This window comes from Erinaceus europaeus, chromosome 11 (genome assembly GCF_950295315.1).
Source record: "Erinaceus europaeus chromosome 11, mEriEur2.1, whole genome shotgun sequence".
Lineage (NCBI taxonomy): Eukaryota > Metazoa > Chordata > Mammalia > Eulipotyphla > Erinaceidae > Erinaceus > Erinaceus europaeus.
In genome coordinates, this window is record NC_080172.1 from 38,469,261 (window position 1) to 38,485,453 (window position 16,193).

Genomic DNA, 16,193 nt, shown 5'->3' on the forward strand with positions numbered 1-16,193 from the left:
CCTGGCTTACAGGTGGACAGCATGGATTACAAAGACTAGTTTTCTACATGCTTTCTATATTTGGAATTTTTGAAATGATCATTTATATCATAAATGTACTTTTAAAAGACATACATTTTATAACATTTGGATTTTTTTTTTTTTACATTTATTGTATAACCAGGTAAAACACAAACATGCCAGTAAAGTTTACATTCATTGAGAATAATAAGGGATCAATGATTAAATTTTTTTTAACCAAAATTGTTTGGTTTTCTTCACTGAAATACAGACATACCTTAGAATAAAAGCTCATTCTCTGTGGATTTTAGAAGTCCCATCTGCAAAATGTGGCATTTATCTCCTCTGTGCAGTTAGTAGTTGGGCTGGAACTTTTCTGGAGCTGTGTAGTAAGGTGAGGCCAGGCTGGAGGGCCAAGAGAATCCTTTCAACCCAGAGGGCTGGTTAGGAAGTGATCTAGAGCTGGGAGTATACCTTTTACTGTCCTCTTGATGTAAGAGATGCTCCACCACTAAGACCTATGTTTTGCCTCCCTGAGTAGGACATAAGCGCCATTGTTGCTTCACTGGGGGCTCTACTGTGGGGCTCTGAGATTTGTTTGTTGGAATTTTTGCCACACCCTCTGCTGTCAGCTCCTGGTCTTCAGGATCTGGTTTCATTTCTCAGTAGATAAACCAGAAATTTGTTTTACTCAAGCAAGCAAGAATTGTTTCATGAGATAGTGCGTCTTCAACTTAGTGGAGCCAGCTTGGATCTGAGGAGGTAGATGAGAGTCAGAGGGGACCAGGAGTTGGGCCCTCATGCTTATAATAGCCCAGCAGCCTGGGAGTTGGTGAGCAGGTGAGCAGTATTCATATCCTTATCTTTGGCCCTAGAAACCTTTCTGCTTTTCCTAGTCTCTCAGTGGATGTGATTCAGATGCTGTTCCCCAAGAAACACATATATAGGGTGGAGAAATCTTAAATCAGAGGTAGTTAGATTAACACTGATCCATACTAAGTGATTAACCACCATTCCTGCATCTTGTGTAGATTTTTTTTCCACTGGCTAATCAAATGCTTTTATAAGTAACATTTTCAGATTAGTGAATACAGAGTAGCCGTCAATCCATAAATCACAAAATTACTCTTAAGTATCCAAAAGATAGCAGTAGTTGGTGGGAGATACTTTCCAATACTGGAAGCAAAGCAACTGTAGGAAATCTTTTTCAGAGAAGCTGCTGCAACAGAACTGAAAAAAAAACTCATAGGGTACTTCTCCCTCTGCATTCTGCTTCTAAGTTACCTGGTTTGTAAACTACCTCTGTACCTCATAGAACATTTTAATGGGACTAAGACAAGCTGCCATTATGTTAAACCAGAATGAGGGGTAGCTTGAGACAGCTGCTCCTTCAGGAAACCAAGTCTTCCTGCAGCATGGATGGCTGTTCTTTGACATCCAGGGACCAGGCTCTCTCCAAGATCCTCCTTCTGCCTGGCCACTGTCTCATCTGGGCATCCCCTTTCCTGGCTATTCCTGTCCCTGGATTTCCCCTTTCTAGATGCTCCCAATTCTGGGTTCTTAACCATCCTGAATGCTTCTTGTCCTGGATTTTCACCTTGGTCATATGCTCATCTCTTGTGAACTAATAAGACATATAGACTGGTCTGACACAGGTTCCTGTCACCCTTGTGAAATTCCTAATAAGAACAGTAGGAGCATCTCTTGTTCTAATGGGGTCCATGTGGGGCCCTGAAGTGGAGACACTTCACCAGAAAGAACTAAGTCATGATGAGAAACTTGGAATTTTCAGCCCCACGTCTACCCCTTACTACTCTAAAGAAAGGAGGGACTAGAAGTGGGTGTTAATTTGATCATACCTGCCCAAGGAAAACCCCAAGGGGATAGGTTTCTAGGAGCTTCAAGATGAGTAGGCACATCAGCTTTATAGTTCACTGAGGAAATGCACCCCAAGGTGCTCCTGAATAAAGGGGGATGGAAAGCATAGTCTTTTTGGGGGTCTGCTGACTGGTAACACTATGAAAGACAGAGTGCTCTGGATGTCTGGCCTCTCAAGCACTGGAGTGAGCACCTACTTCTCAGAAATCTCAGTCCTACACAAGAGGGGCCTTATGCCTTCAAGGTCACAGCCCTATGCTCTAAATTCTTGATTGTATTTAAAGGCCTCCCCTCTGCAGCTGGTGAGTGAGTACAAAGGTAGCACAGCCTTACTAGTATTAAGACAAGACATTTTTTTTCTCTCACCATTCCCTTTAGAAAGGACTGTAGTTTTAGGGACAAGACTTAAAAAAAATATTTATTTTCCATATGTATTTTGTATAATTTCCAAGGTTAACTTCATCACAGGAATGAAAGAGTTCTTTAAGAACCGGAACTGAGCTAATCACAAGAATGATCAAACTTTGATAAAGGAAAATAAATTTGCATCTTTAAAAAAAATTTTTTTATATTTATTTTCCCTTTGTTGCCCGTTTTTTTTTTTTTTATTGTTGTAGGTATTGCTTTTGTTGCTGTCATTGTTGTTGGATAGGACAGAGAAATGGAGAGAGGAGGGGAAGACAGAGAGGGGGAGAGAAAGTTAGACACCTGCAGACCTGCTTCACTGCCTGTGAAGAGACTCCCCTGCAGGTGGGGAGCCAGTAGCTCGAACCGGGATTCTTATGCCGGTCCTTGCACTTTGCACCATGTGTGCTTAACTAACTGCGCCACTGCCCGGCTCCCATAAATTTGCATCTTATCCAAACAAAAGAGCTTCAGTGGAGTTTTCTTTACAAAGATCTCTCTCTCTCTAAATATTTAGTCCTGAGCCCCTTCAGCAGATTCAATCACCGTATATGTACAGATATGAAAAAATAATACACCAACATAAAGACAGCTTCACAATCAAACGTCATTTGGTTCATATACCCAAATAATTTGGTGGTATGGGCTTTTGCACTTTTGACTTTGAGGGCCAGTTTTGAAGTTTGATTCAGAACACTTTTTTTTTTTTTGAGACAATTTTATATAAATCTGTAATTTGCAAAGAAATCCTTTCACAAGCATTACTCCCTATATTTCGGCATCATCATCATCATCATCATCATCATCATCATCATCATCATCATCATCATCTTTGGCTCTGAAATGCATTTTCCTGAATTCTCGTCTGCTCATGGAAGGGCATGATGAAGACACTGGTGGCAGGTCCTTGGAGGGAAGGAGACATGTAGTCAGTTACAAAACCCAGCATGTGAGCACCTGCATTCATAACTCATCCCATCTAACCAACTGGCTTCCCCTCAGACTCAGGAAGTGGCTGAGTCTCAGTATTCCTCCCAGGAAATCATTCCCCACCAGCCTGACAAGTGACAGAGAAGAAAGACAGTGGATTAAAAATGAATATGCAATACTTGGGTGGTTGTTCATCAATCAAAACTCAACTGTAAGCCAGCAGTGAGGCCCAGAGATGCACCCCTGAACCCTACTTCCATGGAAGTGCAGGAGAGGCCTCTGGCAGCTGCCTCCACTATAGCCATGATTCTTAGGGAGATGATGGCATTGCCCAAATTATTTAAAAAAAAAAAAATTAACTGAGACACATCAAGGTACCTTTTCTCCCATCTCTGATGTTATATTTGTTGTCTATTTATTTTGCCATCAGGGTTATTGCTGGGGCTTGGTGCCTACATGACAACACTGTTCCCAAAGGCCATTTTTTTCCTTTTTGACAGCAGGCAAGAGATAGGGAGGGACAAGAGAGAAACACCTGAGCCTCACTGCTTGTGAAGCTTCACCCTTGCAGATGGGGATGGGGCCTAGAACTCAGGTCCTTACACATCTTACCTATATTAACGTGTGTGCTCTATTGGGTGAGCTACCACCTAACCCCCTCTTATTTATTGTTAAAAGTTCTTACATTAATGTGTGTGTGTGTCTGACCGAGAGAGAGAAACCACAGCACTGCTCAGGGATTAAACCAAGGGAATAACACTTCCCCGGTCCTGTAAATGTCTTATTTTCTTGTCTTGGGTTAAACCTTCTTTGATTTTGTCTAGAGGGACCATTAGCATTTTGTTGCTGAAGGTTTCCAGGGAAAGGCAGAAGCACATTCTTACCTGCATGAGCTCCACGTTTCCAAAGAAGCGGCTCACTGGCATTGGCTGATTGCTGTCATCATCCAGAAAGACACTGTTGTCCATCTGCAGTGGGGGTGAGAGAACTGGCTCTATCTCGCTCCTTGGTTCATCTCTGGGGGTGGAGCCGCTATTGGATTCTTCTCCTGAGAGGGCACTGTGTCTTGGCAGCGATGGGCCATCCTCAGTCTTTGTTGGGCAGCTATCACTCCCAGCTCTGGGGTGACCTAAGGGGAGATCTGAGGCCTCCTGTCCTGTGGGTATGCCAGCTCTGTTTCCTGGGGAAGGCACATCACCTTCAGCAAGTTCCTGGGAGTCATTTTTACAAGGGGGGTTGGGGGACACTTCTGACACAGCAGCATTTTTGGGAATTAGTTTCTGTAGCTCTGATTTCAAAAAGTGGCCCTTGTCATACTTGACCTTCTTAGAAGTTCGCCGTTCTGTGGTTTTGTGTGAGGAGGAAGTCTGTCAAGACAGAAAAATGTAAGGGCAAGGTAAGACACAACTTGGAAATGAAACAAAAAGCAAATGGAAAAGGTCCCAGGGCTGGTGAGGTGGCTCAGTGATGGAGCCACATGCATGAATGAGGTCCAGGGTTCAATCTCCAGTAACCTATAAAAATAGCAATAGAACACCATAAGTAATCAAGCAGTGCTATCGCTCATTCATTAAAATAGAAAAAGAAAGGTCTTCAGCCCAGAGTTAGGTTTTTCTCCTCACACCTGGAACAAGCAGATACCACAGCAATCTCCTACCACGGGGTCCTTTCAGTGTCTCCCACTAAGCAACAGCCTGAGAAAGAACTTAATTGCAGGTCCAACCTGCTCCCACTTTTTCTCTCCCCCTCGGGTGCTATACTCCTGTGTTACATAGTATACCACATATATTTATTTACACACTTTAATCCCGAGAACAGGATCCAACTCTGGTCACTAGTGGGAATGTAGGCCCCAGGAAGGCAAAGCTTTGGGTGATGGTGCAGAGTAGGTGCTCATGAAATATTTGCTGAGCAGCTTCAACATGACTGTGATGAGAACACTGAATGACTCTGCTTGATGCTGGCATGAAGCCAAGTTCCACCAGGCCCTGCATGTGGCTCAATGAAGCATGTGGCCCTTTGGAAAGTGGGACTCCTGGGATCACCTGTGTTGCATGGCAGGGGTCCTTTTCTGTAGCCCATCTCCTCTTTCTCATTAAGCTCTCAAGAGGGAAGCTGCATAGTGCTATGCCAACATCACTCACATGATTACATTCCAGCAACATTCAGCATAAGAACATCTTGAGTCAGGTCTGAGATAGCTTCTGTGGGAGCATGTGGGCTGCACTCCTGGACTAAAGAGCATTTCTGTATTTAAAGCAATACAGCTAGCTACCATTTCCGCTGGCTCAGCAGCCTTCGCGCCCGCCCACCACACACCTCAGAGTGAACTTTTTTCCCTATTTTTTAATTTATTTTTTATATTTATTTTCCCTTGTTTTTTTATTGTTGTTGTAGTTATTGTTGTTATTGATGTTGTTAGATAGGACAGAGAAATGGAGAGAGGAGGGGAAGACAAAGAGGGGGAGAGAAAGATAGACATCTGCAGACCAGCTTTACCACTTGTGAAACAACTCCCCTGCAGGTGGGGAGCTGGGGGCTGGAACCGTGATCCTTGCGCTTCGCGCCATATGTGCTTACTGGTCCTTGCACTTCGTGTCATGTGCGCTTATCACGCTGCGCTACCGCCCAACTCCCTCTTTTTCTATTTTTTAATCTATCGAGAAAGGAGGGAAGACAGAGAGGAGGAGAGAAAGAGAGAGACCTGTAGACCTGCTTCACTGCTTGCGAAGCGACCCATCTTCAAGTGGGGAGCTGGGGGCTCAAACTGTGATCCTTACACCAGTCCTTGTACTTCACGCCATGTGCATTTAACCTGGGAGCTACCACCCAGTCCCCCTCAGAGTGAACTTTCTGTGTAAGGCATCATGCGCCTCAGGATGGCATCTCCGGGGTGCAGAGGCTCACCTGGCACACCGTCCTGACTGATGTGGCAATGTTGACATCCTGGACGGGACAGTTTCGGGTTCTGAGACGCGCAGAAGACCGCACTCCACCTGTGAGCTATATCAGAGATGAGAGAGTTAGAAACCACTCACAAGAGATACATGAGCAGGAGTTGGAGGCTTGCTGACCAAAGAAATGACGAGAGATAGTCTCTTCCACCCTCATCCTTTATCATCTTTAATGAAAAGACCCCTGCAGCCCAAATGTACAAATTCACACAAGAGTCAGTTTAAGATGCAAGTTCTAAGGAGTTGGGTGGTGGTGCACCTGGTTGAGTGTACATGTTACCATGTGCAAGGACCCAGGTTCAAGCCTCTGATCCCCATCTGCAGAAGGGAAGCTTCACGTGTAGTGAGATAGTACTGCAGGTGTCTCTCCATCTCCCCTTTCCCTGTCAATTTGTCTCTATGCAATAATAAACATTTTTGTTTTAAAAAAGATGCAAGATCTATAGAGTTGGGCAGTAGTGCAGTGGGTTAAGTGCACATGGTGCAAAGCACAAGGGCTGGCCTAAGGATCCCGGTTCAACCCCCGGCTCCCCACTTGCAGAAGGTTGCTTTGCAAGTGGTGAAGCAGGTATGCAGGTGTCTATCTTTCTCTCCTCTCTGTCTTCCCCTCCTCTCTCCATTTCTCTATCCAACAACAGCAACAGCTATGACAACAATAACTACAAGAAGCACAACAACAAGGGCAATAAAATGGGAAAAATAGCCTCCAGGAAGAGTGGATTCATAGTGTAGGTACCCGAGCTGAGCCCCAGAAATAACCCTGGAGGAAAAAAAAAAAAAAGCAAGATCTAATGGTTAGGATGATGGCTCAGTAGCTAGAATGTAAAATTTATTACCTGTGAAGCCGTGCCAAATATCAAAACTACATTATCTCAGAGAAGTATTTTGGTACATAATTTAATCTTTAAATTAGTAATTAATACTCTGTAAATAATTTTGGTAAATAAGCTACTCTGAAAAAGATGCAGGATCTAGTCTTCCCATGATCTTAGAAACGTGGAAGAATTTTGCCCAATTCATCTTACAGGCTTCAAGAGAACTCAATTTAAGCAGATGTGGAGTAAGCAGCATGTATCCTTCAGAAGGTTCTCTAGCTTTTATACAGCGTCAGAATTTCTTAGAAAGAACATGCTACTATGGGGCCAGGCAGTGGCACACCACTCAGCACAATTGTTACCATGTGTAAGGACCTGGGTTCAAACCCCTGGTCCCCAACTGCAAGGGGGAAGCTTTGCAAACAGTGAGGCAATGCCACAGGGGTCTTTCCTCTCTCCCTCTGCCCTCTCAATTCCTCTGTCTTCATTCAATAAATATATAGATTTTTTTTTAAAAAAAGTTGACCATCATCTCAATAACTCCTTCCTTCAAATTACAGTAAAAATAGCCCTTATTCTATTAATTTTGAATTAGATTCTGTCCGGTAAACCTTAACAAGGGTCTTCCTCTCTGTTCTGAAAGCAAAGGAAAATTTTATAATAAGAAAGGGATTAATTAAAATAATAGGATACATTTTTTAAAATAATTTTTTAATATTTATTTAATTTATTTATTCCCTTTTGTTGCCCTTGTTGTTTTATTGTTGTAGTTATTATTGTTGTTGTTGTTGTTGGATAGGACAGAGAGAAATGGAGAGAGGAGGGGAAGACAGAGAGGAGGAGAGAAAGATAGACACCTGCAGACCTGCTTCACCGCCTGTGAAGCGACTCCCCTGCAGGTGGGGAGCCGGGGTTCGAACCGGGATCCTTATGCCGGTCCTTGTGCTTTGCGCCACCTGCGCTTAACCCGCTGCGCTACAGCCCGACTCCCAATAGGATACAATTTTATAACTGTATCTAGGAATAATTTTAGAAAAGTAGCAAAGTAGCACAGGGATTTCCTGTTGCTCCTTGACTCAGCTTTCTTAGTGTTAGACAAGCATACATCTGTTAAAACCAAGAAGCCAGCATTGGTACCATTACTGGTAACTGCAGACTTCATGTGAATTTCAGTTTTCCTTGTAGGTCCTTTTGTCTATTCCATAATGGATACCATGTAGTACTTAGGAAATAGTACATTTAAAGCTCCATTAAAACTTGAAAATTAAAAAAAAAAAGTGATTAAAGGTAGATACTATAAATAGGGAAACCTGGAATGGGTCTGAAGTACAGAAAGCAAAGAAGACACATCCGTCCTTGTTTTGGGTCTGCTTAGGGAGCTTCCTCTGGAGGAAGGACATTAGCAGTCCCTCCCCTTGCACCCTGCAGTAGCCATTAAGGACCAGAAGTGCCAATGTGTCTGTATCCTGCACTAGCATCTCCCTTTCTACCTGACTGCTAAGACTATAAAGTGCAGATGAATGTACATGTGGGCATCTGGAGACAAGTATCTTCAGGCTCCCTGTATCCCTAGAGCCCACTATAAAACCTCTCTGGTCTGCACACCTCTAAAACATGTATTTCTCTCCCTCTCTATTTTTCACCCCTGCTTTGTCTCAATAAATGCTCGTCCCCTTGAAATATGGCTGGCTCTCTTGTGATTCTTCAATGTAGATATCCATCTAGGACATTCCCAGCAGAGCTTGGAGGGGACTTCTGTGTCTTTGCCCTATGCCCTTATACTTCTGCTACATCTGCCCGAAGCCTGTGACACGTCCAGAAGCCCTTGCAGGTGTCGTAAATCTCACTAATGCTCCATCATATGGTCCTGGAGTTGGTGCAGTGAATAAAATGCTGGACTCTTAAGCATAAGGTCCCGAGTTAAACTCCCAGCACTGCATCTAGCTGAGTGAAGCTCTAGTTCTCTCATGGAATCGGAGAGGGGCAGACGAGGCCCTAGTATTAGGGAAAGAGAAAATGCAGCCATGCAGGGAAAGAGAAGGTGCTACCCAGTTGCCAGCAGCAGGAATGAGGTATTTCCACCAGATGATGGAGCAGGGGACAGACCAAATGAAGGACCAGTTGAAGCACCCACAGTAGTGGGAGCAGGGGGCTGTGCCTCATGGTCTTGAGGGCTGGGTGGGTCCTTACAGTGGTTCAGATCATAGTCACACCTACAAGCTGGGCCGATCCATGGTAAATAGCCCTGCCCCATCCATGCCACTGAAGATTGTCACTCCCATAGCAGGAAAGACAGACTTCCACCCAGACAGCATGAATGACAGTTTCCCTAATATGACAAGGAGAAGGATCCTAACCACCATCTTAGGACCTTTGAAATGGTCCTGTGGGCAAAACAAGGAAGCTATTCAAGAACTACAGAAATTTAGGAACAAGGGTATGAGTCTGTGATATATGATTATCAGACTGTCAAGACCCCCTTCAGCTTCAGTCTCCCCCAGCCCCCATTCATAGACTTCCTACCCAGGACAGCATAGCATGTTGTTGGTATTCTTCGTGTTGGTTTGGCCCCCTTCCCCCTAGCTCTGAGAGAATTGGTTTGGCCCTTGCTAGTTTCACGCCCTGCTTTCTCCCCACCCCCTATGCTAAGGACGCCCAGAGTCCCAGCAGCAGCAGCAGCAGAGGGAAAATGATGCAGAAGCACATGGTGTGATTTGCCTGTTCGTTAATAAAGATTAAACTGCAGCTTCTCAACCCAGCCGTGTGTCCGCGAGTCTGTCTCTGTCTACCGCCGAGACGCTAGCCTGGCCTGCTGGAGCCTCTGAAACATAAACAACAAATGGAGCCCACGTGGACCTGACCTGCGCATCTCTCAGATAAGTGAAGACAATTTGGCTACCTATGTACTATGGCCTTCTCTTCTGCTTGTGAAGAGATCTCCAAAGGCCCCTGCCCTTTCTTCATGAGAATGTTTCGCTGTTTCTGGAACATTTATCTCTGGACCACTCTGTGGTTTCTGCCCAACGCCAGCCAGCAGGAGCCCAACACCAGCCTGCATGAGCTGGCTTTCCGCTGCGTGGCGTGGGGCATTGGGCGCGGGCTCCCTCCACGCTGCTCGGCCGCTGGGAGCAGGGCAGCAGACATGGCCGCCACCCCAGGGCACCTTGGCCCGCGCCTTCTGCACAGCTGGCCTGCCCGCCCTCGTGCTATGAAGTCTGGACAGATCCCGGACCCCCCCCCGGAGACCATGGGCAGATTAGCTAGAATATGCAGAGATTCGTGCAGAGATCGCAACCTGCAATTCCTAGAAGTGGAGCTGCGCGGGAGGCCCCACCTCCGGATGGTGACCCCCCAACAACAACTAAGACAGTACAGATCTAAATTCATGTTTAAAATGACATGTCTTTGTAACAAAGGTTTCTCTCCTTGTGTATTAATGACCATGTTTACGTGTGTGTTTAAAGTTTGGTAACATTAACTTTAAGGTTAACAATGTAATTTTAAGGCTATATTCTTACCAGACAAAGTTAAATGAAAAAGGTTTTCAACATAATTCTCATAAAGATAAAATTAACTTACATTTAAAGTCTGAGGTAAAAAATTAGTTAAAAATCAATATATTTTAACCAAGTTGGTCTAAACAAAACCTGTGCACACCTAGGGTGTGTCTCCATCTTGAATGGGTGTAACAAAAGGTTAAATAGACTTGTTGATATGTAAAACTCTCGATTACCTTCTCTATTAGAAATGGTAGATTACACAATGGCTATGCTAATGATTCTCATGCCTGAGGTTTTCTTTCCTTGATTCTTATGTCTACCTTTTCACATTCTATTGTTTAAACTTTAAACAACCTTAAAATCATTCTAAAAAAGACTTCTAATTGTAATAGAGTTATCAATTGTGGTAAACTTCTAGCCTGCTACAAGTTTTGTTTCATAAGTAAGTGAATTGCAGCTGTCAAGTTCTCTACAGAAAAGCAGAATTCTGATGGCTGACATTTCTCATCGAGACAGACGCACAATAATTCACCCCCTGGAAATTCTTTGGTGGACATCTGCTTTGGACTTCTATCGGACTCACTGGTACACCTCGGACACTTTGCACAAAACTAGCAGCTTCCCCTTATGCTGCTGGGTTTCTCAAAGACTGACTGCAGCCATGCCTTGGGACTCTAGGCCTCCCTCTCCCCCCATGCTAGAAAATGCCCATCGAGGCAAGTACGCCCCCCAGAGGCAGGAAATGGTTTTTTTAAGCTGATAAAGTTTTGCCCAATGGCAAAAAATGGCCCCCTCAGGCCTTCCCTTGGCAGCACACTGGTTCTTGTTACTCGCTTACATGTTTCTCTATGTTTGTGCCAGTTTCTTTTTTTTGAAAATGCCTGTACGATATAGGTTTCTGTTCACCCCACACCCCTGATACTATGGTCATTTAGTTAAAAAGAAAAGGGGGAATATGTTGGTATTCTTTGTGTTGGTTTGGCCCCCTTCCCCCTACCTCTGAAAGAAATGGTTTGTTTGGCCCTTGCTAGTTTCGCCCCCACTTTCTCCCCCTATGCTAAGGACGCCCAGAGTCCCAGCAGCAGCAGCAGAGGGAAAATGATGGAGAAGCACATGGTGTGGTGATTTGCCTGTTCGTGAATAAAGATTAAACTGCAGCTTCTCAGCCCAGCTGTGTGTCCGCGAGTCTGTCTCTGTCTACCACCATGACGCTAGCCTGGCCTGCTGGAGCCTCCGAAACTTTAACAACAGCATGTAGTATATTCATTTTGTCAACATCATTCCCACTGTGACGCCAGTCTCAGGGAAGTGTTGTTGAGAGCAGGAGTTCCCTTCTACCCAAACCCTTTCTTGGGAAGAGGCTACCAATGGGCAGAGTACTAAGAACACAGCAGTCCCATTACCCCTGCCCCTGGCCACGAGGCAAGTCCAGCTGAGTACTCAGCTTCTAGAGCACAGGAAAGCCTGTCATCTCACCCTGCCCTCCAGGCCTGGCCTCAGAGATTGTGCCATCAAACCAAGGTCACAGGCCAAAGAAGTGGTTCAGCTATAGAAAGCATGTGGGGGCCAGGAGGTGGCACATCTGGTTAAGTGCACACACCACAGTGCATAGGGATTCAGGTTCAAGCCCCTGCTCTCTACCTGCAGGGGGAAAACTTCATGAGTGAAGTTTTAGAAATTCTTATTTCTAAAATTAAAATGAGTGGTGGGGTCGGGTGATGGCACACCTGGTTGAGTGCACATGCTAAAATGAGTGGTTAAGCTGTAGGTGTCTCTCTCTCCCTTTCTGTCTCTCTCCCTTTCTCCCACTCCCCTCTCAAAAATTTTGTCTCTATCCAATAATAAGTAAATAAAAATTAAAAAAAAAACATAAAAAAAAAGCTTGTACAAAGTCCTGGGGCTCTGAGTCCTATTATGGCACATGAAAGTAACTCCAGAGGCAGTTTGCTAGACCCTTCCAGGCCTCTCCTCTCCCACAGAAACACAGATTATGGCTAAAGAGGTTCTCATGAACTGTGGAGGTTGTGATAAAGGGGAATCAGCTAGGTGGTAGTAATAACCCAGCTGAAGGAGCCCTGGGGTTATAACTAATACCAAACACAGACATTCAAAGATGCCAGAATGTGATTAGATTAGTTTGTGCAATAAACTTAAGCCCCAGGTCACTGTTGAAAGCCACTGAGCAATCAAGTGGCAGTTAGCAGTTTAACAGTTGATCAGAGAAAAAGAACAGGATCTTCCTAAAACTGTAATTATTCCAGGGTGATACCTTAGGGGTGGTACCCCTAAGCAGCCCAGGGAGAAACACCAACAGAGCATCACATCCATGGGAGGGAAGTGTACTCAACGGGGATAATCCACACAGTCACCAAGCACATCAACAATAACAAATTCCAAGGTGTGAATGGGGACCAGTACTTATAGATACTACAGTATACTACTGTATAAACTAAGATGTTTAGTTTTCCACAAGGACCCGAGCCACTGGCTCTCCACCTAAAGGGCGAATGCTTTACAAGCAGTGAAACGGGTCTTCAGGTGTCTCACTTTCCCTCATCTTTCAATTTCTCTCTGTCAAAAAAAAAAAAAAAAGCCACAGAATCAGTGAATTCATTGTGCTGGCTCACGGAGCCCCAGTGATAACTCTGGAGACAAAAAAAAAAAAAAAATTCAGTTTTCAACAAAAAGTTGTTAAACTTACAAAGGGAAAGGAAAGTAGAATAAAAGCAGGCAACAGAAAATATGGGACCAAAAGTGAGATTTATCAGGAAAAACACTTCAAAGTAGTCATTATAAACATGCTTCATAGTAAAACATGACTAAAGAAGCGAAAGATTTGATAAGTGTTCTATCAATAAAAAGATGGACATGATAAATAAAAAATAAAACTCTGGAGTCGAAAATATGGTAAATTAAATAAAACATTCACTTGTGGGGCTAAGCAATAGTTATGATCTGACAGAAGAAAACGTGCAAATTTGTAGCAGACGAATGATACAAATCAAAGGCAAAGAAAAAAGAATGAAAACTAGTTAACTGGGCGGGGAAGATAGCATAATGGCTATGCAATCAGACTCTCATGCCTGAGGCTCTAAGGTCCCAGGTTCAATTTCCCACACCACCAAATGCCAGAGCTGAGCAGTGCTCTGATCTCTTTCTCTGTGTATCTTTCATTAAAAACACTTAGAAAGAAAGAAAGAAAAGAAAACAACTGAGAAGATGATGTCAATAGACCAGCCTTAAGGAAGCACTAAAGGAAGTTCTTTAGGCTGAAAATAAGAAACCTCAGCTGGTAATTCAATCCACAGACAAAATGATGTGCAGAAAAAGTCCAAATACATACTAGTGTCCTTATGTATATGATATACACTGGAAGGTGCCAAGAATAGCACAAAGGTAAGTGAGAGCAAAGCTCTACTGGGTTAAGGAAATGATTACAGGTAGTCCTTATAACAATACATTACTGTTACTGAATTTAGATGTAGTATGTTTAACAACCAAGAAAATGTGTAAAGTAAATAGAGTTATATAGGAATCACATTTCTCTATCTCATGAAAATTAAGTGAGCATGAATCTGAAGCTAGTTCCGTTAAGTTACAATGGACATGGTAACTGAGCAAGCATTAGAAAATAAAGAGCACAGGACAACAATAAAGAAGTTGGTGTAGTGGATAATGTGTTGGACCCTCAGACATAAGTTGCCTGTCTGATCCTAGACTTGTGTCAGAGTGATGCTCTGGATCTCTCTCCCTACCCTGCACTCTCATAAATAAACAGGATTTCTTGTTTAAGAATTGCTACATGAGCAACTATTCTAATCTAGTTAAGGGGGGGCGGTACACACAACACACAGCATAATAGTTATGCACACAGATTCTCATGCCTGAGGCTCAAAGGCCCCTGGTTCAATCCCCAGCACCACCATAAACCAGAACTAAGCAGTGCTCTGGTAGAAATAAAACAAAAAGCAAGCAAGCCAACAAACAAAAAGTCTAATCCAGTTAAAGGAGGAATAGGAGAATAGAGATAAGTACAGGGTAAGCAAGATAGCTCACCTGAGGAGGTGCCTGGTTTAGCATGCTTGGCCCCAGGTTCAAGCCCGGCCCCCACGGCACTGGGGGAAGCTTTGGTGCTGTGGTCTGTCTGTCTGTCTGCCTCTCTACCTGAAAAAGTTGATCAGAAGCAATGAAGCCTCGGCGACAACTGCGACGACGACTACAACAAATCAAAAACGACAACAACAAATCAAAAACCGCACAACCCAGAGACATAAAATCCCCCAAATGTGAAAAGACATACGTGCATCCAGCTATACGGGCACCAGCACCTGTGCGTTCATTCTGTAGGTGCCACCCCTTTCCAGCCAGCCGGGGAGCCCTGGGGAAGGGACCTGCAGGAGCGCTTGGGTTCCCGGCGCCCCTCAATTCTCGCCGCCCTGCTCATGCCACTCTGCACAGGACAAACTGCCGCTCACCCCGTGGAAGGACAGAGGAAGGACAAAAACCCTGGGACTGGGAGCACCCGGGAGACCCGCAGGAGCTGCAGTCTTCGTCCAGAGGTGTGATCAGGGCTCCTCCCGGCCCGGGGCGGCGTGTGGGACTCCAGAGGTCGCGGCCCCGGAGCCCCTTTCCCAGAGGCGTGGCTGGCTAGACCGCCTCCCACCCTCCAGGGAGCCGCAGGGCCCTGGGCCAGCGCGAGAGGCCGGCAAGGGCCGCCCTCCGCCCTGCGTGAACCCCTCCCAGAGACCCGGTGTTCCGACCCCGCTTCAGCCGACTATGACCTTCCCTCGCCAGACGCGGTTACTCACCTGGCGGCTCCTCATGAGTGTGAGCGGCGCTGCCGCTCCACGCACGGCATCCGAGCCCCGCGCCCAAACCAACGTTCCCGCACCGCGACCCACTGTCTAGGCCCCGCCTGACGTCAACAGAGGATCACCCAATCCCAGCCCGGCATCTCCAGTCATGTGACTCAACAAAGTTGACTCTTTAAGTAGCGCGTGGGTTTACCAGCCATATTTAGTAAGGGCAGGCTATAGGAATGCCTGACTCCGCCATGCTTAAGAGGGATGGAGGCCTTGTCTGTGAAGACTAATTCCCTAACACCGGTGCCTGCCATGTTTAAGCAGGTTGGCGATCATGTTCGGGGAGGACAACTCCCTTTTCGCCTCTGCAGCTGCTATATGTAAAGAAGACTGCATATTTCTTCATGTGATCTCTCACTCTGGCTGAAAAGGCAGAAATTATAGAAACATCTGCATCCCTGTAGGTCATAGCTAGGAAGACTCCAGGCAGCACTCATTTCAGGACCAGTCTTCCTTGAGTGGCAGAATATGTTGACCCAGCCTTTCTTCAGAGAGTGGGACAATCCCTACCAATGTGTGGAACACATTGAGGGCAAGGTTCTGGAGAGGCCCACAAGTAGGTCCACAATGCTATTCCTGATGGAGATAATTAGTGATGGTGGAGAGAGGGATCTGTTAGAGGTCTAGGCCCATCATATCTATGTAGGAATCCCAGGATTCCCTGACTAGGGCCCTGGAAGATGGGATGGCCTGATAATGACCAAGAGAGCCATCTTTGAAGTATGCTGGTCTCTTGCCCTTATCCAGCTTTTGTAGTCCTTACTTTTTTTTTTTTTTTTTTTTGATGCTCAACAGGGTCTCACGTTTATTGAGAAGTGATTAATGGTAAAAAGAAAGGCAATGCCCTTT

At 45.0% G+C, this 16,193-nt stretch overlaps 2 protein-coding genes across 5 annotated transcripts in view; one reads left to right on the forward strand and one right to left on the reverse strand.

Moving 5' to 3' along the window:
* DFFB (DNA fragmentation factor subunit beta) overlaps positions 1–4,159 on the forward strand; it is a 38,146-nt gene extending 33,987 nt beyond the window's left edge. Inside the window, exon 8 of the transcript XR_009552493.1 lies at positions 4,038–4,159. The gene's annotated coding sequence lies outside the window, so the exon portion shown is untranslated. The remainder of the gene's footprint in view (positions 1–4,037) is intronic.
* C11H1orf174 (chromosome 11 C1orf174 homolog) lies at positions 37–15,417 on the reverse strand. Of its 4 annotated transcripts, none has more exons than XM_060201309.1 (5): positions 15,291–15,416; positions 14,539–14,646; positions 6,121–6,216; positions 4,098–4,580; positions 37–3,189 (listed from the first exon to the last, which is right to left on the reverse strand). In XM_060201309.1, exons 1-5 carry the CDS (start codon positions 15,303–15,305, stop codon positions 3,052–3,054), a joined length of 840 nt encoding a protein of 279 aa, XP_060057292.1. In that variant the 5' UTR covers positions 15,306–15,416; the 3' UTR covers positions 37–3,051. The 4 variants fall into 4 exon arrangements, with proteins under 4 accessions (XP_060057292.1, XP_060057293.1, XP_060057294.1 ...); XM_060201310.1 differs by having other exon boundaries at positions 14,539–14,698; positions 15,291–15,397; XM_060201311.1 differs by having other exon boundaries at positions 14,539–14,638; positions 15,287–15,385.
* Positions 15,418–16,193: the final 776 nt, after the last annotated feature.

Bases quoted from the DNA above. Each gene is read 5' to 3' on its own strand.
- C11H1orf174 (XM_060201309.1), bottom strand. The intron at 4,581-6,120 runs GTGAGCCTCTGC...CTGTCTTGACAG, and splicing joins CAGTCAGGACGGTGTGCCAG to ACTTCCTCCTCACACAAAAC. The intron at 3,190-4,097 runs GTAAGAATGTGC...CTTCCCTCCAAG, and splicing joins GAAACGTGGAGCTCATGCAG to GACCTGCCACCAGTGTCTTC.